General features: G+C 38.8%; 1 protein-coding gene across 3 annotated transcripts in view; it reads right to left on the bottom strand.

Annotated features, from left to right (window-relative positions):
- Positions 1-21,722, bottom strand: part of SNX9 (sorting nexin 9) — a 62,068-nt gene that overhangs the window by 19,838 nt on the left and 20,508 nt on the right. For 2 of the 3 annotated variants that reach the window (XM_041423645.1, XM_041423648.1), the window contains exons 3-9: positions 21,394-21,468; positions 20,110-20,232; positions 6,538-6,721; positions 5,609-5,762; positions 4,114-4,198; positions 3,265-3,390; positions 2,822-2,939 (exon numbers count right to left, since the gene is read on the bottom strand). In XM_041423645.1, the coding sequence (XP_041279579.1) occupies positions 2,822-2,939; positions 3,265-3,390; positions 4,114-4,198; positions 5,609-5,762; positions 6,538-6,721; positions 20,110-20,232; positions 21,394-21,468 (865 nt within the window). The remainder of the gene's footprint in view (positions 1-2,821; positions 2,940-3,264; positions 3,391-4,113; positions 4,199-5,608; positions 5,763-6,537; positions 6,722-20,109; positions 20,233-21,393; positions 21,469-21,722) is intronic. The other variant, XM_041423647.1, reaches the window with a different exon arrangement.

The raw sequence follows: 21,722 nt of genomic DNA, 5'->3' as shown, positions 1-21,722 counted from the left end.
CTGTCACACATTGAACAATAATTGTTACATTTACAGGCTAGCACCTTCAAATTTCTTTTTTAAAATTTAAATTGAAACAACCTGTAATTCATCTAGTGAGTTATTAACAGTTTAACGACTCAAAACTTACAAGAATCACAGAATCCTGAGTTGGAATGGACTCACAAGAATCATTGAGTCCAACTCATAAATAAATGGCCCATTATGCTAAAAAATCAAAAGAACCTTAAATTACAGTATACTGATTACTGATCAAGAGTTCTCATCCTTTTTAAGATAGCCAGGAAATATTAAAATTACACATCCACAATTCAAAAACATTTTTTTGGAAAAAAACTAATAAACTTGTGGATTGGAAAATTAGGTATTCAGATGACCCAAGAGAAACACCAGGTATAGGCTTGGAATGAAGGTATTTTTCTGGAACAGTTTAGTAAAGTCTTGGTGAATATGAGGTTCAAAAACTTTGAAGAAAAAAGAACTACAATCCAAGTTGCCATGTACAAGCTAACAAAGCACTGAAATGAAACAGCTCAAAAAATTGAAATTGGATTGCTTGAAAATATTTGAAATCACTCAAACACAGATCACAGTTTTAAAAGGCAGTGCCTCCTTTAAACATATAGGTAAACTGGGGGAAAAAAACCCCAAAAAATATCAATAAATCATAAACTGGTTAGAATATACAGGTTATATACTGGTTAGTTACAGTCTTACATACATGTAAGACTGTAACTGATTTTTTTTGGTACTTAAGATATTTTTAATACAAACTAAATAAGTAACCATTTTTTCTTAAACCAGTAATGCATCATCACTGTGTATTCATAAGAACCTTTTAGTTTTAGTAGAAACTGTCTTCTTGAGAGAATCCTTTCTAATTAAAAAAAAAAAGGCATGAGATCAGACTTCTAAAGCATACAGTGAATGGGAATTTTAAGGAAAGAGAGATTTCTCCAGCACCGAACTCTCCTGATTTCCACAGCAGCACAGATGACAAGCCTTGAACGCAGGTACTGTTTCAATATAATTCTACTGCATAGTTACTATGGCAGCAGATCTACAAAGTTGAGGGTTTTGTGGTTTGGGTTTTTAGTTTTTTTACAAATATGGAAACTAGCAATTTTAGCAGGTAAATAACAGAACTAACAAAAAATGAACTTTGTGTATGGGTATTTTTCCTGCAAATTAGCAAAAAAAAAAAAAAAAAAAACAAAAAAAAACCACTATGGAAGATATTCTATACCCTTCAGTAATACTTTGCTTCATTTTTAATCTATACAGAAATCTCCACAGCATTCCTGCAAGGAGTGCAGAACAGCAGCAGCTGGAAGTTACATGCTGATCATTAAGCATATCATCACCAGTATATCATTAAAACTAGGATCCTGACAAAGTCAGTCGGGAGTCTTGTTCTGTCAAGACAAATTGACAGAAATGCTTTTGTAGACAGTCTTCAGAAAGAAGCCTCCTAATCACAGTGAAAGATAAGCACCCCTTTTCCAGTTTCTTCATGTTTCAGAAAAAGAAACACGCTTTTTTTTTTTTTAATTATTATTTTTTTGCATGGGACAAAGTATTCTCTTCCACAGATTCCAGAAGATAGAAATTCACAGGCAATGGATTTTGCCAAGGTGTGATGCCAGACTCTTGGGTTTTTTAAGACATAATTACAATGAAATCCAGGGACCCCAGCATGTCTTCTGGTTTCCTGTTAACAGACATGCACATGTTTAATAAAAATGCTGGTCTATTCTAAACACAAGGCTAAGGGAAAGAAGTCACTTCCTCACTTTTCAGTTTGCTCGGCATTTATCCCAGCAACTTCGTCAATGCTCAGCTTTCTTCAAACACAGCAGAGCTGCTGCATTTTGAGTGATGCCCACGGCCACGTGGTTGGCAACATGCCGATGCTTGTATGTTTGGTTTTGGCTGTTTATCTTAAACACTGTATAATCTTACCAGAAAACATACAAATGGAAATGGGCTAAAGTAATGCATTTTCCTCCTATGCAGGTGTCCATTCTTTCCTTCACAGGCAGTCTAGCCTATACTTGTAGGAAGGGAGTCAGAGACTACTGAAAATGCATAAGCATGGTCATATTCTGTTGCAATGACTAAACTTAAGTGCATTTAAAGGACCCAATTCCACTTTTCTTGAAGTGAGAACAAAAGACTTCCACAAGCTTCAGACAGTTTGGTCAAGCTGAACTGACATCAAACCAGAGCAGAACACTATATGATGAAAGATGCTTTCTAAATCAAGTGTGAAATCAAGCAAGAGGAGAAACTGCTGCAACATTTCACTTTGAAGCAAAAAATCCCCATCCCAACCAGTCAGGTTGGATGGTCCCTTTCCTCTGGGAACCTTGTGTCAAAGCTCCTACAACTTAACATATGTACAATCAAATGCAAAAGAGAAAAACCCAAACAAAACCAAACACAATGCACGCCCCTCCCCAACCCTCAAAAAAACCCCATGCAAAAACACTTGCCCAGCCAATCAGCAGATACAGAATAGAAGTAGCCATCTCTTCTCTCCAACAGTAATTACTATCTCATGTAGCAACTAGGGGAATTTGTTTTGCTTTTAATTACCTTTTTTTAAATCACTAGATAATTGAACCTGAGTTTTGAAGTGGTTCTCCTAGTATTGATCTGTTATTATCAATCAGTCATAACAACTCATCATAAGTTTTGAGTGGAGAAAGGTTGAGCTTTAAAAATAATGGGAAAAACAAACAGTAAGAAATAACTGAAGCTTATGAAAATCTGATTTCCTTATCTCCCATTTCATGAATTCAGAACTGGGAATAATTACCTGTTACTTGCTTGTCTGGAAGAGAAGGGATTGGAATGGCTAATCCAAATTTAACCAGGAGCCGCTCATACAACCAGTCAAAGTGCTTGTATCTGTGGTTGACAGACCGATTAGTGTTCTGTAAGAGAAACACAACTCTGAACTTGGACAGGCATCTACACACACTCATGTGAAACAAGCAGGACCAGAATGGCAACCACATGGAATGCAAATAAAATTTATGAATTAGAGCCTTAATACAGAACTTGAAATTCTAGAAAAAAGCAAATCCTTGGGGTAAAAAAATATGACAACTACCACTTACTGTTACAATGCTCTTACCAAGTCTTACAATGCCCTTACCAAGTCTTACACAATTTCTATTTATGAACAAATGAAACATATTTGCTGTCACCAAACATAATAATTTGTGAGACAAAAGACCCTGTTTCAGATACACTTACAGTGCAGGTCAGCTGATACTCAATGTAGCTCTTGAGACCATACATTTTAGAACCTTTCTTGGGATCTGCCACCACACAGTCAAATGTAGAGGTAGGATATACCCACATTGGGCCATAATCACCAATCTGTAAGAAATTGCAAATATTATCTTTAAATACACCATGTTGCACCAGCTGCAAACAAGAGGACAAATATCTTCTCTCTTCACTTGAGTGCTTCCATTGATTTCAGTGAGAAGCTGAGAGTCTGGAAACAGAGACACTTCTTGCAATCAGGGACAAAAGACCACAGCTGACTTTATCTTGTGTATTTTACAATTTTTCCCAAATAACAAAGGGATGGTGAATTCTAGGGCTATTTCAACCACATCTCGCTAGAACAGCATATAGACAGAAGAGTTGGTTTTCAGATCAGAAAATGACCTGACTATCAGGACTGAATACTGCAAACCTCTACAAATGTAGCTCTTACATGTAACTATCTAGAGAACAAACAGACAGTGTAATGCATTTGCTCTGCATTCCAATCCTAAAAAGGCGTATGTTCACCACAAGTAATGCAGATACAGCATGAGTAAAAAAGTACTGAACATAATCATCATCATCATCACACTCATGATTTTTATTATGACAGTTCTATTTCTAATTATATGTTCAGTATCAGTTTCTTCTGACCCAAATATATACAGCAACCTTGAGGATAAAAGTTCAGTTGAGAAACAGGGAAAGGTGAGGAGGATCATAAAAACCCAACCAACTGACCAACAAAACCCAACCAACCAAAAGAAAAAGAAAACCAAAAAACTCCATACCACCCACACAGAATAATTATACACGACCCCAACTTACAATTATGGGAATTTTTTCTTTGGGTTTTGCTAGCTGCTTTGCCAACAGATACTGTTCCATTCCAGGTTTTGCAAATCCAGGAAACCTAACAATATAATGAAGTGATAAGTTAATTCTCCTTCCTTTGACATATGCAGAACTACCTGCCGTTACAGGAAAAAAACCCTAAATATTTCTCAAGCATAGAAAAAAGTTTATGTGAATTACTGTAACAATCAACATTTTGCACGGAAAAAAAGCAGAAGAATCTTGGCTATTGACATCCAGGTTTTTTGTGTGTGTCTTGTGTGTTTCTGTGTGTAGTAGGCCCCTTCTTGCAGAGCAAAGTGGCTATTCCTGTTCTGCTGACCATCATACTAAACATAACAGGAGGACACAAAGCAACATCTATCACTCCTCTGCAGCCCCACCCTCTCTGGAAACACCACACACACCCAGATGCTCATGCACCTGAGATTTCAAATTACAAGAATTCAATCATCTGAAAGAATGATAAACAGAAGATCGATCAAGTGCTTCTAAACATGAGTTATCTTAAATAATTTATCCACCAACTAAAAGAAAGCCAAACAATCACTATAATATTCTAAAGTCTTACAAGATGCCTTATAAAAAGCAAATGGTGGTCCTCTTTCTAATTTAGAAGATAATTAGCCCTTGTAGTATTGCCAACCTGCTTGCAGAAACATGAGCAGCAAAGCAGGACTTACTCCACAGACAAAACAATCTCTTTAAAAAGGTATTTTTGTGAGTTTACCAAAGTGAACAATGATGTACAGGTACCCATGCAACACTGGACATAAAAACCCACTGATGAATAAAATTAACCAGTCATGCAGAGACAGTTGATTTTAGTTAGATACCCAAAGAACCATTATTCTACAATCCTTTTCCACTCTGCTTTCATCCATTCAGAGACTACCACACACTAGCTCTCAGAGTAACAGCAGTCTTAGAATAAATAAACATTAAGCTGTAACATGAGATAATGCTAGTATAACCCTGACAAAGCTTGATGCTACTGTAAGATTTTTGTCTATAAAATCAAACTTTCTGTGGCTCAAGAATCAACTGGGATGATGCACAAACACAGCAGAAGTTTTCCCCACTAGAAACTCAGATTGCTCAAGAACTCTGGGGCAGCATCTCTGATCAGTTTCTACTGTATGGACAAGTCATCCATCACCTTTGACTTTCATTAAGAACAAACTGTCAAACACAGTTACACTTTAAAGACTTGATGCTCAGGCAACATGAAAGTGTCATTTGCTTGTATGACACCTCCAAAAATTGCACAGCTTTGTCATGCACTTTCAAGCTTTCAGGGATCTGTGTCCTCTGCTTGCTTAAGGAGTATGCTGAACTACAAGTCCACCTTCTCTTCTGCCCCAAAACTGTAATTTACATTGCTTATTTCAAGGATGTTGAATTTACACATCTTGACAAATTCCAATTCTCTTCAATATATACACATTTCCCCTGCATTTCCCATTACTTGTTAAGTGGTAACTTCATAGCAGCTGCACGAGAATTTCCACGCTGGATCCCCCCAGCCTCTGATGCCTCAGTCTCCTTGTAACCAAGGTAAGATGGCGAAGTTGATTTTGGGTCATCCCAGTCATCATCCCAATCATCGTCATCAGCAGCTGCTGAAGTACAGGAGGGATCAGGGGACAGGGAAAGGAAAAAGTTACATCACTTCTCTTCAGAAGCAGAAGCAGGTACTTCAGCACTCACATACAAATAATCAACCAGGTAAATATATTAAAATCTCTTTCAGCCTTCTATTTTAAGATTCCTCCTCTATTACCATCTCCATCAAATACATCCTGCAAAGCAGTGCACTAGAAATCCACTCAGGGAGAGGGGAAATAAAAAAGAAAATAAAAATTAAAGAAGAGATGATGGTGTGTTAAGATTAACTCAACTGTCTTCCATATTCATAGACTCCAAATTACCATTCCCCAGTTATGGGTTCTCCCCTTAATTTAGGCTGTTACTATAAAAGGTAGAGAAGCATTCTGAAAAGCCAGTCACTTCTTAAAATTAAGGATTTAAGTGACTATTCCTTCAAAGGCCTGAGACCACAAATTCAAAGGATTTTTAAAGTTCCAGTTATGCAAGCTGGACAACATGCCTGAGAATAGATCATGTATGCACAAGACTTTGGTTTGTCAGATTGCTATAGAAGTTTGAGGCATTTGTTACTGTGGAACCAATTTTTTTAAAAAAATATTTAATTTTTAAAACCCCTATTATTTTAGTGTCCAGCTTACCCACATGGCAATATGCTTTTAGGAAACTGGTTTGGTTTTGTTTTTTAAATAAACCATGGTCTATAGTTATAAAAGATTAAATAATTCTTACCTCTACTGTCCACCTACTATAACTTATTAAGGAAAAAAAAAAGCATTATTAGCCCACCTGGTCCTTGATATGCCTGTGGATGACCAAATGCTGCTGCTGCCTCCCAGTTATTTGAAGCACTGTTTCTCTGGCCAGGTGCACTTTCAGGTTTTGTTGCCCAGCTGTCAACAGCATTTCCATTATCCCAGTTACCAGACTTCCCAACGTTCCAGCTGGACCAAGGATCATTGGCAATGCTTGCCTACATTGTATGAAGACAAAAGTAAAGAAGAATTGCTGAAGAAATGACCAACAACCACGTACTTTCTTCTTGAAGTCTTTCATCTCCTGCTGCTAGGCTGAGTTTGCATTCAGCATTTCACTTGTTTGATTTAGAAGCAGCTGCCAAATCTTGCATTTCCAGCTACACAACTCTTGCATGCAGCAAGCACTTGGAAGAACTGATCAGCTTTCCAGCAATGTGACACCAATACATACTAATAAGAGTGCTTCTCCTCAGGGTAACTAAATTATTTGTTGCAACAGCATTAGGAAACAATCTCACCCATGGTAATTATTTTACACTGACACCTTAGTAAGTATGGTACTTGTGAACAATTAATTACCTAAAGCCATGGGCTAATTAACACATTTCAAATCAGTACGCAGAAGTCAAGAATTATGTTTTTGTAAATACTTATTTTATCAAACTCAGATTAGTGGCTTAACTAAAAGCAAATAATAAATTGTCTATCCACACCATCACTACTGGTGTGGCAGTTAGGGAGTTAAATCCTAACCTGATGAGCTTCCCTGTCAGAGCTTAACTCACTCACAGCGAAGATGGGGGAAGAAAACAGACATCTGCCAGGGAACAGTCTGGAATCTCCCTGTAGACCTACTCTCTCAGCATAAGCTTGTGGTGAAGGCACTCACACACCCCCTTCTGCCAATGCTGTTGTGGAGGTGGAAACCTCAGTGAAGGAGTGCAGAGCAGACATGTCTCTGACTGCTGCATTTGGCAAGTTCATCTTGGCTTAATAGCTTAGTATCCTGCTCAGCTCCTTGATTTTAACAGTACACTTTGAAAAAGCATTGACTAGTTAAGTGTAGTCTACTCCAGACACTTAGTGCAGAGACTTGCTGGCAGAAAGAAAAAACTGCACACATATCAAAACCCACACACCCAAAGTGTAGGAGGAAGAAAGAGAAGAGGAAGGAAAGCAAACACAGCTGAGAAGGCTTGTCTTGTTCAGCAGAGGGAGAAGCTGAGTTTTGTAAAAAGAAGTCTCAAATCCTACTGGTGCTAGTTCTTTATTTTTACCATGAAGAAGCATATAAAAGAAGTGCCTTGTATAAATTAATTAATATTAGACTACAACATTTACATGTTATCTTAGAATATTTGCCAATACAGGAAATTTAATGAAACTCCCACTAAAAACTAAATTATTATCTGCAAAAATGTTGCATAATTGTCTTACACAAAAAAAAGGTACAGCTACTCCACATCCCAATTTTGTCCACTAAATATTCTCTCCTCCCATTTTAACTTTGATATTCTACTTAGGAATAAGAAGTCTCCTGTCAGTTTTTCCTCAAATAAAGTTGTCTGACAGTCAGATTTCATAGACAGTATTAAATCACAAAGACTCAAAAACTATGTTATCACGTAACACCTTTCTATATTTAGGTTCACAACTCCTTACAGGATCTGGAAATTAAGACCAAATTCCCAAGCTGGGGAGGAAAATCACCATTCACAAGACTCAGAAATCTCAGTGGGTCTCTAGGAATTGAGAGAGAGACACAGATTACGAGGAAAACTTCTATAGTGATAGTTTGGGGTGTTTTGTTTGTTTGGGTTTTTTTGTTTGTTTTTTTTTTGTTTGTTTGTTTGTTTTTTGTTTGTTTTTGTTTGTTTGCTTTTTTTGAGAATGGAACTGATGCAAGAACATTACTCCCTGGGGAGCAGTAGCCTTGGACATTGCTCCCAGTCTTGGACATTGATACCAGTGCTACTTCGAGCAAATTACAAAGATAGGAAGAGAGCAGACTGGTATAACCTATCTTCACCTGGTATGAGTTTATGTAAAGAGCAATAACCACAGATGGCATTAGCCAGAGTTCACTCCTTGCTAAATGAAAACACACAGGGCCGGGGCCCAACCACATGGAAAATCATGCTTGCTTCTAACATAACTTGGAGCACCTAGAAAAGACTATGTTGCATAATATTAACATACCAATACTTCTGCAATATATGTTTTGCTGACCACTAGCAAATAATAGTCCAGAAATGGTACGATCATCAAAAGACTGAGTAAAGTTTTCCTCTTTTCTGTAGTAGTTCATATAAAATCTGGTGCATGAGTAAATAGTAAAGAAGCCTTAAAATCTGCCACAAAAAAGAGGAGGGCAATAATATTGACACTACTAAAGAATGATTGTCAAGAGCAATCATCACACTCACAGACAAATGCTGATATACATAGATACTGTACAGCAAAGGGAAATGTATTACATATTACATATACATATCCCAGATGTCTTATCTCCATGTACCTACACAGAAGCACTCTTCAAATCAGAAAAATTTACTTCTGAAGTGTCCAAGAAGGCTGAGGTTACGGTAAGCTCTTGCTCCAAGGTGTATCACCCATAGGCTATAAAAGGGGTAAAATATGCTATTCTCCCCTGTTTCTTCCAGCTAAAGGGTCCCCATTTCTTTCAGAAGCACTGGTGAAGAGAGTAAGAGATGGCTTGGGAATCTATAGGTAACAACTTTCAAAGACCACCTACAGGACTCTCCTCAACTTTCTTGAAATTGATTCCTGCATGCACACTACTGTGGCAGTAAACATGGAGAAGGGCTCAGGAATCAGGCCTGCCATCCTCAAGGTCCTAGAGCATAATGGAGAACCAACTAAATTCATACCAGTTATTAAAAAGGTCATCTCAGCCCCAGTGAGCAGCTCTGTGGATCTCAGCAGCTGACAATCTTCATACAAGAAGCCATTTGTGTGGCCTAGCTCTGGTTGAATAAACCCTAATTAAACCTCAAGTATTTTGCATCAATCCATGTTTTACAGCTTTAGTTTTACATAACAGAAATTGATAATCCTCTGATCTCTCAATCATCCCAAGAAAGGTGAAGAGCCCTTGCAAGAAGCTGATATTTAGTCAATAAAATTTGATACAGCACACCTAATATCCAAGTATTTAAGCTTCCTCAAATGTACACAAAAAGAAATGCCACACCCCACAACTAAGAAATTGATCAGCCTTCAAATGAAACATTGCATCTCCTTGCTCCCCACGGTAATATCAAAAAAGTACACTGAGATTAAATTCAAGGGTAAACTCCTAAAAGGAAGCTGATTCACCCTTTTGTAGACTACTAGGGACTTGCTCATTCCTACGGTCCTAAGAGAAAAAAACAAGACCAAAGGGCTATGTTGGGAACTGACAACAGAGGGAGCCATTACTGAATGTTGTAAGAGGATGCCACTAAGGGCAGATTCAAACTCACTGCAGAGACAGATCATTACTGGTGGGGCCTGGAGGACAGGGAGAGAAGCCTAGTATGTTTTTAAAGATCTTACAATAGTTGAATGAGAAAAAGATTCCACCACAACAGAAAAATCCTCAGCTTGGAAGTGGAATGTCAGTATCTTTACCAAATGAATCATGAATTAAATGGGAGAAGTGACATATTTACCATTTTCCAGAGAATTCAAAGCTATAGACAGTAAAGCTAAGATAAGGCACTGAGGTGTCTCTCTGCCCTGGCTAAAAATCTTTACTTGATCTCCTGGCCAACTAATTTGTTTCCGGAAGACTCCATCATATTAATGCATGCCCCTGATGGACAAATAGATCCATTCTACTGCTGAAGGACAAAAGCCAAAACAAACACAATGTTCAGATGGTAAAACTAATTTAAGTACCCAGAAAGACCTAGGTGAACTGTGCCATCAAAAATAATGACCTCCAGCTGCAAGAAATGCACCCTGAAATCTACTCAGAGACAGAAGCCATGCTGAAGCAGTGAGTAGCAAATTTAAGCCTAATCAGATCACAGGAAGTTCAGGACAGCCAAAGCTGCAATGAGAAATGTTATGCTCTTGAAGAGGGGTTTAAAAGAGACAGACAGCACAGAGCAATGGCAGAAAACACAAGAAAAGTCAAGGTGACTCAGCTGAATAGCTCACAGGAATGAACATACCTCTCCAGTTTTATAGCTGCCTTAGATACCTGCATGGAAACAAAGCCTTAAGCATACTCAGACACCACACTAAACTTCTTTGGATAAAAGTCTCTGATAGATACATTTCTTAAAACCCCAAACAACTGAGTATATAGACAGACAACTTAAAAAATCAAGTGTTTTTCTCCATGAAGAAAGATGAAGGGCTAAAAGCCTACTCTGCAGCAACCACAGAACTGCATTCACTGTGCTGTTTAAGCTAGAGCAGGTGTGCACATCAGCAGGTAACTGAAGCAACTGCCATACCCACAATATTTTATGGCTAAGCTTTCTTCTTGGTAGATCATTACGCTAGCATTGTGGTCCAGGGCATTTCTTCCACTTCTGAAGGAAGGCCCTCTTTTCTATAGTACAACATAAACATCTTTAAAGAAATCCTATAGGAAAAGCAAATGTGGAAATGGGCTAGATTTTAAAGAATAACCAACTTTATAGAATTAGATACTAGAATGTTCCTGCAGATAAATACTTGAAAGCAACATGACCTCCAGAAGCAGCTGCCAAGGAAGCTGTAGTAATGCTGTCCTAGGAACCCATTTGTCTCTCAGCCACTCCTGTCTTCTCACTTCCTTCCTGAGGAAACCATCGTCCAACACCTCTACTACCAGCCCCACTGCCCCCCTCATAACTCTGCACCAGAGCTGGGCTTTGCCAGCCCACAAACAACACAAAGCCCAGACACAACCACTGGACACTCCCTGTTTTCAGCAGGAAATAAATCTAAACCACCACTGGACAAACTGAGATAGTACCATGAGCAGAGCTGTTAGATTTTGTTCTTTTCTGTTTCAATTCCCATTTCCTTACCTATAAGGTTATTCACAACCGAACTGGAGTAGGGGCTGCATTGCTTGTGCACATTGCAGGCACAGGATTTCTGTCTATCATCTCCTGGTTCAGTACAAAAAGTGCATCTTTGAAGTATGGAATGTTTTTTTAGAAAGATACGTAATTTAGACTTGAGTGATAGGATGAGGGGAGGGAAAACACATCTATTGTCACCCTGGCTGTTTCCAGGAAATTTTTTTTAATTAAAGTTTGCTTAGTTTCAACTTTCAGACACTAAAAACCCTGTATAATTTATTCAATGGAGCTTTCTCAGGATTCTGTTTTTGTTACTCACACCTGCTCATGTAAATGGCAATCAAGTCACTTCTTTATATCCTTGTTTTCTCTTAAGCTGATTTCAATTCTTAATGGTTTCTTATTGAAACACAGATGAGAAATTTCAGACAGTTTTCTAAGTAGCAATCACAGCAATGCCAGAAAGAGAAGAAAGACCCTTTTTGATGTTTAGCATCATCTAGACATCCTCCCAGGATTAAGCTACAAAGATTAAATAAGGTTTTATTCTTCCTTTTTGAGAAAAGCACTCTAGTTTTGTTTGGAAACAGAGGAGAGGGGTGTCCCTAGTTGCTTAGTTGTCTTTTTTTTTTTTTTGAGGTATTGAAGAGTATTACTGGCTATTTTCAGTTTATCACTTTCAATTACAAATGCCTGTGATTCCACTTTAAAAGAAGTGCTTGGTGAACAAAAAAACAACAAACAAACAAACAAAAAAACAAACAAACAAAAAAACCCCAAAAAAACAACAAAAAACTCAGAAAGGAAACTATATATTGCAGTAAGCCCCCTGCTGTGGTACAGGGGACTGTGCAACACATGTGTGCCACATGGCACTGTAAGTTTGCAGGTTAACAGAAATGCTAATAACCTCAGGCACCAGTACAGGCTGGGGACTGACCTGCTGGGAAGCAGCTCTGCAGAGAAGGACCTGGGGGCCCTGGTGGACAACACGCTGTCCATGAGCCAGCAGTGGGTCCTGGTGGCCAAGAAGGCCAATGGCATCCTGGGTGCATTAGGAAGAGCACTGCCAGCAGGTTGAGGGAGGTGATGCTGCCCTGCTGCTCAGTCCTGGTGAGGCCTCATCTGGAGAGCTGAGTCCAGTGTTGGGGTCCTCAGCAAAAGAGAGACAGGGAGCCTCTTGGAGCAGATCCAAAGGAAGGCTACAAAGCTGATTAATGGACCGGAACATCTCTCTTATGAGGAAAGGCTGAGGGAGCTGGGCCTGTTCAACCTTGAGAAGAGATGACTGAGGAGACCTCATCAATGTCTAAGTATCTGCAGGGAGGGTGCCAAGAGGATGGGTCCTGGTTCTGTTTGGTGGTGCCAGGCAATAGGACAAGGGGCAGTGAGAAGAAACTGATGCACAGGAGTGTCCACCTGAGCATCAGGAAGAATTTCTTTACTGTGTGAGTGACTGTGCACTGGAACAGGTTGCCCAGAGAGCTTGTGGAGTTTTCCTCACTGGAGAAACCAACAACCATCTGGACACAATGCTGTGCCATGTGCTCTAGGATGACCCTGCTCGAGTTGGGAGGTCAAACCAGATGTGGTCCCTTCCAGCCTGACCCATTCTGCAATTCTGTGAATCGGACAAGGAAAAAAAGCATACCAACACTGTAAATTGTGGAAAACTCTTTCAACAGTAATATTTTGCCTGAGGGTATGGGTGCAGATGAAGGCAAGGGGTGATCATAGTATTACACCAGTTTAACAACTTCTTGCCTAAACCTTTGCATTCCACTGGGTCATCCACAAAAAAAATTCAACACAACTCTGTATTGGAATTGATAAAATCACTGTCACACATTGATAGTTACTTTTTAATAAGTAAATGTGATTTGTTTCAAAGCAAGCAAGCCACTGTTTCCAGTACTGTAGAGAAGTCATTGCCTTGTACTTTGCTTAAATGAGAGTTGGTCACAAATTCCTGTTACCAGTCTGAATGCAGTATTGTGACTGAGATGGTGGAAGGGAAAGAGTTGCTTTCAAATCACATGCAGCAACAGAGGATTTTACAGTGTCATTATCTGTAACAGAAACTCGAAGTCACAACTGTAATTGTAACTCCCTTGTTGAACCTACCTGCATATTTTATATGATAGTTTAGCATACTGGTTTAACAAGACAAACTGGACCTAGTCGAGTACAAGCGAGTTACAATTCCTGTGATGATACTTCTCCTTTAGCACACACACAGATTCATCAGAGAACAGAAATGCTGTTACAGGAATTTAATAACATGTATGTCAGAATTTCCACAGAAGTAGAATACGGCACTCTTAATAGAAGCACTATATTTATTTTCTTCAATCAGCATTTATTGCTGCTCACAGCAATTCAGGGAGGGGGAGTGGGAGTTATGGTATGCAAATTTAACAATGACAATTTGCCTTTCCAGCACTTCATTGCAAAAAGCATGAAAGATATGAAGTAAAATTTTGGGAACAGCTTCCTTAGTGCTCTCCTTACACATGTTCAACAACTTATGTCTATATTCCTATATCCCTTATGTCTATACCCCAGGTAACTTGCGTTGCCTCAGCTCCTGGACATCAAACTAAGTGTTTTCACTAACTACTTATTCATCCTGTCAATACATAAGTCCCTTTTGGAAAGTCAGCTTTCGGAAGGGAAAGGGTTTTGCACACATACAAATCCATTTATCTCATTTTTCTTCTATGAGAGAAACTATCCCAACTGATTTCACTCTTACCACTGGATAAAGCAATACACACATGACAGGTCTCTGTTAAATGCTTCCTGTACCTATCCATGAGGCCTTGCTGCTCTGCTGAAGACACAAAATATGTGGATTCTCTAGGGTCAACACAAATCAATGGAAAAATCTGTAATTCACAACAATGCAAACTCTTAGGATACTCATTTTATCCCAAACTAGGAACTGTACAGTCATCTTCATCAAGAACTAGACTTGGCAGTGATTAGAGAATCAGTGTCAAGAAAAGGGAACAAACTCCTCTACAAATGCAACATACAGATTGGTACAAGAACTATATTTGTATCTTAAATATAGGGAAGCCACATCTACAGCTCTTACGTCAATGAAGCTGTGATACACTTCCACCCTGAAACAGACAGGCAGCAGTCCAATTTATTTTCATTTATACATTTCTAATACTAGCTTTCTATTCTGCAGAGATGGGGAAAAAAAAGAAAGAAAAAAGGCTATACTGAGATCTAGAAGGAAGGGAGGAGAAACCATACAAACTAGAAATACACAGGACACTAAAATTTATAGCATTTCTATGCTATGTTCAAGGCTGCAGGTTACATAGGCGGTAAACAGCTGGACTACGTTATGGCAAGTTGTACATACAGTCTGCTTATAGACCACTAAGGAAATTACTGTACAGAGAGTGTTTTAACTTCCCAACAAAAAGAACTAGCTTGGGCCAATATAGTTGTAACAAAGTCCGAATAATTCAGATAAACACTATCATTAAAAGAGAGCTGCTGCTTGTTCACAACTTTTAAAGTGTTTTAGGTTAGATAAATGAAAAAACACCACAAGCTGTGGTTCAGTATAGGGGAAGAGAGATCATTGCTGTTCAAACAACAGTCTCTGAACCTGAAACACAAACAAAATAAATGCAAATACATCCTTCACTAGAGAAGCACTAATCTTGACCACCAGAAAAAACCCCAAACCAACCCAGCTGGAGGAGACAACTCAGAATGAATTGTACATTAATGATTGTATTTCCATACATACTTAAATTATGAAGGCTCCAAATGCCACCAAGATAATAACCTCTTCATCAACTGCAATAAAAAGCACTACCTAGAAGTGTGAAAGAGAATATCCTCTACTGCTACAGCCTCTGGAATAAACTCAGCATCAAAAAAATACTACAGGAGAAAAACACATGATGCATTTTACATAAAAAATTATGATCTTTTTGTTCACTTTATGTTAGGTTCATTTGGCTTAACCTGACAAAATTTATATTCATTTCAGTGCCATTATTATTCCAATACCAACAAAGTCTACAATACATATAGATATATGCAACTCTAACCAACAGAAATAGCATAAGTGCTGATGTGCTTACTCAGTGGCTGTTGCAAATGACAGACTGAAATTAGCACCTTGCATTGCTGCTCAGAGGAACAGCGCATTGACAGAGAAGAGATTACTCATTCCCTCTGCTCTCTATATCCAAGAGCTACCAAGTCAAAACAGCATGAGACTCATCAAAAAGCCAAGCCAAGCCTCTATCCTTGGCAACTAAGGCTTCATTAAATTGTTTTTTCTTTAATAATTTCTTAGAAGCTTTTCAGACATTAAAGCACGAATGTTACAGACAGATGCAACATTAAATTCTCCTATCTGCTTATCTTCTTCTGAGTGTGTAAATAGTCACCTTGAGTCAAATTTTTCCCTCATTTTGTTTTTAATTAGCCTCACTGCCTCCTCTGACTGCTTCAATGTCCCCAGCATCTTCTCAGATAGCTCTTTAAAAGAGCAGCTGCAAACTTTATCAAGGCAGCCATTGCTGGGACACTGCTGATGCAAGGAATGAGCTGCAGAGAGTGAACTGCCAAGGGTCAGGTGGAATTCTTCTCTTCTCCTTAGGAAGTATCTCTGTGCCCTTTTTCTACAGTCACTTTACATCTGTGGCAAACCCAGAGAGGGTACAATATCAACTTGTTGCTGTGGTTACTGAGTCTTTCTCACTGAAGAAAAGGAAGGAAAAGAATTATTGCATTTTAGTTACTTTTCAGGAGATTGTTTGCTGAATAACAACAAAAACCTTCTCAGGAAAATAGACAGGGAGCAGAATAGTGTTTCAGGCAATGATGTTTTCTTAACACCAGAAAGTTATGGTTTCCAGAGTAGGAAACCAAAAGTCTCTTGTTTGTCTGGAAAGCAAAAAGGGATGGGGGAAGAAGGAGAACAGTTGTTTGAGTGGGCATTTGTCTTCCTATGTAATAGTTATGAATGATGGGGACTCTGCTTTTCTGGAGATGGCTGAACACCTGACTGCCCATGGAAAGGAGTGAATGAATTCCTTATTTTGCTTTGCCTGCATGTGAAACTTTTGCTTTACCTATTATACTGCCTTTATCTCCACCCAAGAGTTGACCCATAATCACCCTTTGGTTCTCTCCCCCACTCCTTTGAAGGGGGTAATAAGCTGCTGAGTGAGTTGAGCTGCCTACCAGGCTTAAACCACAACACTGTGGTTTAACTGGGCTCCTAAAAACAGAAAAGGAAAAAGAACCACACCCACATTTCAACTCAGCCAGATCTATTATTTTTAATAAACCTTGGCTCTGAAAGACTACAAAACAACCTGGTTTGGGTCATTTTTTTACTTACTGTTAGAATAATGGAAGGAATTCTAAGAATCAAAACATCTTCTGACTTACTGAATTGGGGAGTGGGGGCGTTGTGCAACCATGTGTATATGAGAGTGACAATGTTTATAGAAAGCAATTTCTTCAATACAATAGTAGTAACAAAAAATCCTAAAACATCCTGTTCATTTAGAATTGCTTTTATAAAGACTTCTTGTAATAAAATTGCAACCCCACCATGTTACTGCAAAATATAATAGACACCATCAAATGTCAACATTTAGGAATATTGCTTCTTACTCAGTCTACTAGATTAATCTGTCTATAAACATTTTGGTTTCCACTACAGCGCTACCTCCAGCATCCATTACCCTTACATTGACATGTAATTTGTCATTTTTCTTAACTCTCCATAGCCTAATGTGAGTTTTGTTTAAGATCAAAAGCTTTGTATATTGACCTAGCTGGTCATTAAAGCTTTGAACAGGCTGTGCATCTGAACTCAAGTCAAAGTGCCTCAGCGAACTCATGTTGAAAAACATGTGATCACAACTGAATTCAGAGTAAGACATCTAGGAATAAGAGCCATACCCACAAAGCAGGAGATTGCATTCTTATTGAAAGTGGCTCAAAGAGACACGTCAGTATGATGAGTGACTCAGCCTGACCTCCTGGTGCAGTACTACTGGAACCAATGCAATCCTTCTCTCTATCAGGTGTTTCTACACCGGCGCAGCAATGTCAAATCTGTCTGACACTGCACGATCAATGCACACCGGAACAGTGCATGCGCTTCACAGACACCAGATCAAAGACACTGCACAAGAACGCTTGCTTTTTCTCCCCGCGAGCGAGAAAATAGGGTCTTGCACCACACAGACAAAATGAACAGACAGAATTTCTTAATTAAGAAGACAATTAGCCACAGAATTTTTGCAAGGAGAAAATGCCTGCACTAGAGAGCTCTCTAATCTGGGAGAAAGGCCTAAGTCAAAAGTGGAAGCCAGAACTGCTTCCATACTCCTTAGTATACAAATTAAAATCCCATTAGCAATAAGCCACTAGAAAAAACTACCAGATATATGTCAGAAGCTGAGGAAACCAGTCTTCAAATCAAGATCTACAAATTTCTACAAAATCCATATAACCAAATAGCAGTTACTGAACTCAGTTAAAGAAAAAAAGACTTGAGAAAATGAAGATAACTTTTGACATAAAAACCTGACCACACAACAGAATGGTTCCTCCTATGGAAAAAACCATGAAAACTGAAGACCTAAACACACCAGCCTGATGAAATCTGCTTCCCCTGCATCTTGCATGGCCTTGACTACATCCAGGTGCACACTGTCCTCCTCTCTCTTCCTCTCCATGTCAGTAATATAGTTTTACCATACAGCACTACAGTACAGTGGTCCTTCCACCTATCTCATACAGCATTTGAAGGATAACTGAGAGGAACAGGACACTTCTAAGAGTAGGGCACTGATGCAAATGTGACAAGCTGTTTTCGTGAAGTTACTCTTTTCCAAAATCTATTAAAAATCCTGCAATCTGTATATATTACAGGGACAGTACACTGTTATCTTGTGTAAACTACAGCGTAAAGTGACCACATTTTCAAGGTTTTCACTGCTCTAGAAATGCAACTTCCAAGACTAGATAGCCAGAGTAATTCTCTATTATTTAGAATATAACAGACACCTTTATTTTTACCTTTCCCTCTGCACAGACACAACCTTTTTTCTTCTCTTCTCCAAGCACAAGCACCATGTGTTAAGCACCGAACAAGCTCTGACAGATACCTCTGTTCACATTCAAAACATTTTGTGTGTTAGATTAGTAAGTAATTCTTCCTAGATCAAATTATGTTTCTCCTCTGAGAAACAGTACTCTCTGATTTGGCAGCAAGTAGCTGCTGCAAATATCTCAAGCCGTCTCAGATGCAAAGTTTTACTAGAAACACTACAGCGGGAAAAAAAATGGCAAGGGTAACAGGCAGCAAGGAAGAAAAGAGATTTCCCCACTCTGCACTCAAACTGCTGCAATTTTTACTGAGGCAAAACTAACCTATAATCAAAACCTTTGGCTAAGTCTGACGTTAAAAACTCATGAGGTATTTCATGAGTTCTGCATTTAGCCTTATGTATTAACTAATAAACATTGAGACAGTCACAGTGAGGTCTGGAGTCCTCTAGTGAGGACACACGATCACAGAATAACAATCCTGGCATTGTCCAGCTGACTACAAGAAAGCCCAAATCAAACACTCTATAGTCAATGAACAGCTACATTCACTGTCATACAAAAATGTCCCATGTAGAGTTTTCAAAAGATCTCACTTCATGTCAAAGTCCTGTGGTGCAATTAAGAAAACTAATAACTGATATTTAACTGATCTACAAACCAGGTGTGTCCCCCCAGCTGTTACCATAAGTAAAGCATTTACTTTCTAACACAAAAGATCTTTGCATGCTGCTGTTGGAAAAAACGCAGATTTTGTTCTTCTGTTGACCTATGGACTTCAAAATGTTTAACTTTCTACACGTGGGACATGCACCAGTCTGTAGACCATAATAAACCACTTGTGTTTAACATAATATGCCCTCAGATATCTAACCTGGAACTAAATATTTGCTGCTTAATGAACTGGTGCACCAGGCAAAAAGTTATGAATAGAGGAACAAAAATATTCTTGCAGCAAACCGAAAGTCAGCCTCTTCTCCACTGATAATGCATGAAATTGCTTCGTCTTTTTTAATCCAAGAAACTAGTCTTACTCAAATTCTGAGAAAGAAATATAGCCATTCACTCTGGCTGCTGATGTATAGATCCCCTAATTGTATCAGACAACAAAAAAGAAAACTCTGGTTCCTTAATAAGGTCAGCATACTAGAAGAAGTAGCTTGAAAATAAAAAAGTTTGCTAAGAGTGCACTTACACTTACAGAGACTGAAGTAGTCACAGATTTGTATCATTGCAGACTGGAAAGAATAAAAATGCTCCATTTCTGAAAGTGTTAAGACTACTAAATTTTCCAGCAGTGACAGTATCTGAGCAGTCACACACATCATTAATATTCAACAAAAGTGTTCCCTAATGAAAACACAATTAATTAGTACTTTCATGAAGGTTCACAAATAAAGTACAGCAAGCAATTACGTCAATAGAAGTTTCCATGCCCACAGTGCCCAAAAAATCACAAGCCATACCTGATTACTGCTTTTGGCAGCAGAGTTGGTCTGAGCTGTATTTGAAGAAAGGGAATCAAAAAATGCCTGATCAGCTAATGAGTTACCGCAGCTAATGCCATCTTTTGCACCTTCGGTTATAATCTGAAATGGAAAAGGTTGAGAAAGATTTTTCATGCTCCAATTAACCAAATTATGCTTTATCATATATAATCACCCTAACACTCATATCACTAGACCTTAAGATGTTTGCATATAACCTTTTTAAATTCAAATTAAATTGAATTTTTTACAAGAAACTGACACGATACTCTGGAGGATTTACTTCCACACCAGATGGAGCTAGGTTTCCTTACAACTACAACACAAAAGACTTGGGGCAGTGAACACCTATCTATAAATTACTTAGAGATCAAAGGTGGTTAATGTAAGTGCCTGGAGACTGGGAACTCAGTGCTCAGGGGATGGATTTGGGACAGTAAGCTTAGAAAGCCAAAAGCTACCAGACCATGAGCTAACCAACTGAAGCAAAAACACAAGGTCATGTGAGCCAGCATGGTCCTGCTTTCCCTTCCCCTCCTCCCCCTTTTTTTTTTTTTTTTTTAATAAACACGGCACTGCTGAAGGAAGAAGACACATGCCTTCAGAGGCTGCAGGAATTACAGCCAAGGTCTTCACCCACCTAAACAGCAACCTGCACACATGCAGACACTGGGCCATTCAAGAGTGAATGAGATTGCAGTCTTTGCACTGTGATCCCACTCCACCCCCAAAACAATACCACTGGTTTTTAAACAACAATCAGAACAAAACACACTGAAGGGACAACAGAGGGTCTCAGGAAGAAAAAAAGCAGAATAGTCCCTGGATTTGATACCCCACATCCTGAGCCCCAGAAATGTGGCTCCATTCCACATTTATGAGCATGAGGCAAGTCTGCCACAGCAACACCAGTGTGAACTTGCATTAGTAATTTCACTTCCATATTTCTATCTTCAGACAGAAAAAACAGCCAATTATTGGATTATGAGACCTCCAAAACTAAAGCAGATTCAAAACAACTCATGTTCTGCAGATCAGCTGCATTTACTATAGAGAGCTTCCTGTTGCATTTCTTGGTAAACCACTAAGAAGCTCAGGAGCTTTGGATGGCATGTTTGCACTGGGGTCCAAAGCGAGCTACAGTTGCTACAATGAGATTATATATTCCAAGCCTTCTGTTTGAGCATTTCAGTTTGGTCAGCAAACCAGAGGATGGCCTTTTCAGCAGTTCTGCTTTTAGTGCTGAGCAGTGTAGTCACTTACCTCAACATAATCTGTTGGAACAAGTCCTCTCTCGCCTTGGCTGTTTTTTCCTTCTAACCAGCCTCCACCAACATCCTAAAAGAAGTAATATAGAAATAATTTTGCTAGATGGATCTCACAACATGCTTCAAATAGCTCAGCAGGAAGCATTGTCTTGCTGTCAAATGTCAAATGCTCAGCAGGAAGCACTGTCTTGCTTTCAATGTTCAAAACACAGCTATGACTGTGAAACTGAACAAACTCTCTCAAAGCTGCTGAAGCAGCAGATACTCATTTAAACACAACACAGATCATGCTGATTTTACACAGCTATTCTGGACTTCAGACTT

The sequence above is a fragment of the Onychostruthus taczanowskii genome, unplaced genomic scaffold (genome assembly GCF_017590055.1).
Source record: "Onychostruthus taczanowskii isolate IOZ18803 unplaced genomic scaffold, ASM1759005v1 scaffold8, whole genome shotgun sequence".
Classification (NCBI taxonomy): Eukaryota; Metazoa; Chordata; class Aves; order Passeriformes; family Passeridae; genus Onychostruthus; species Onychostruthus taczanowskii.
This window is presented reverse-complemented; position numbering and strand designations above follow the sequence as displayed.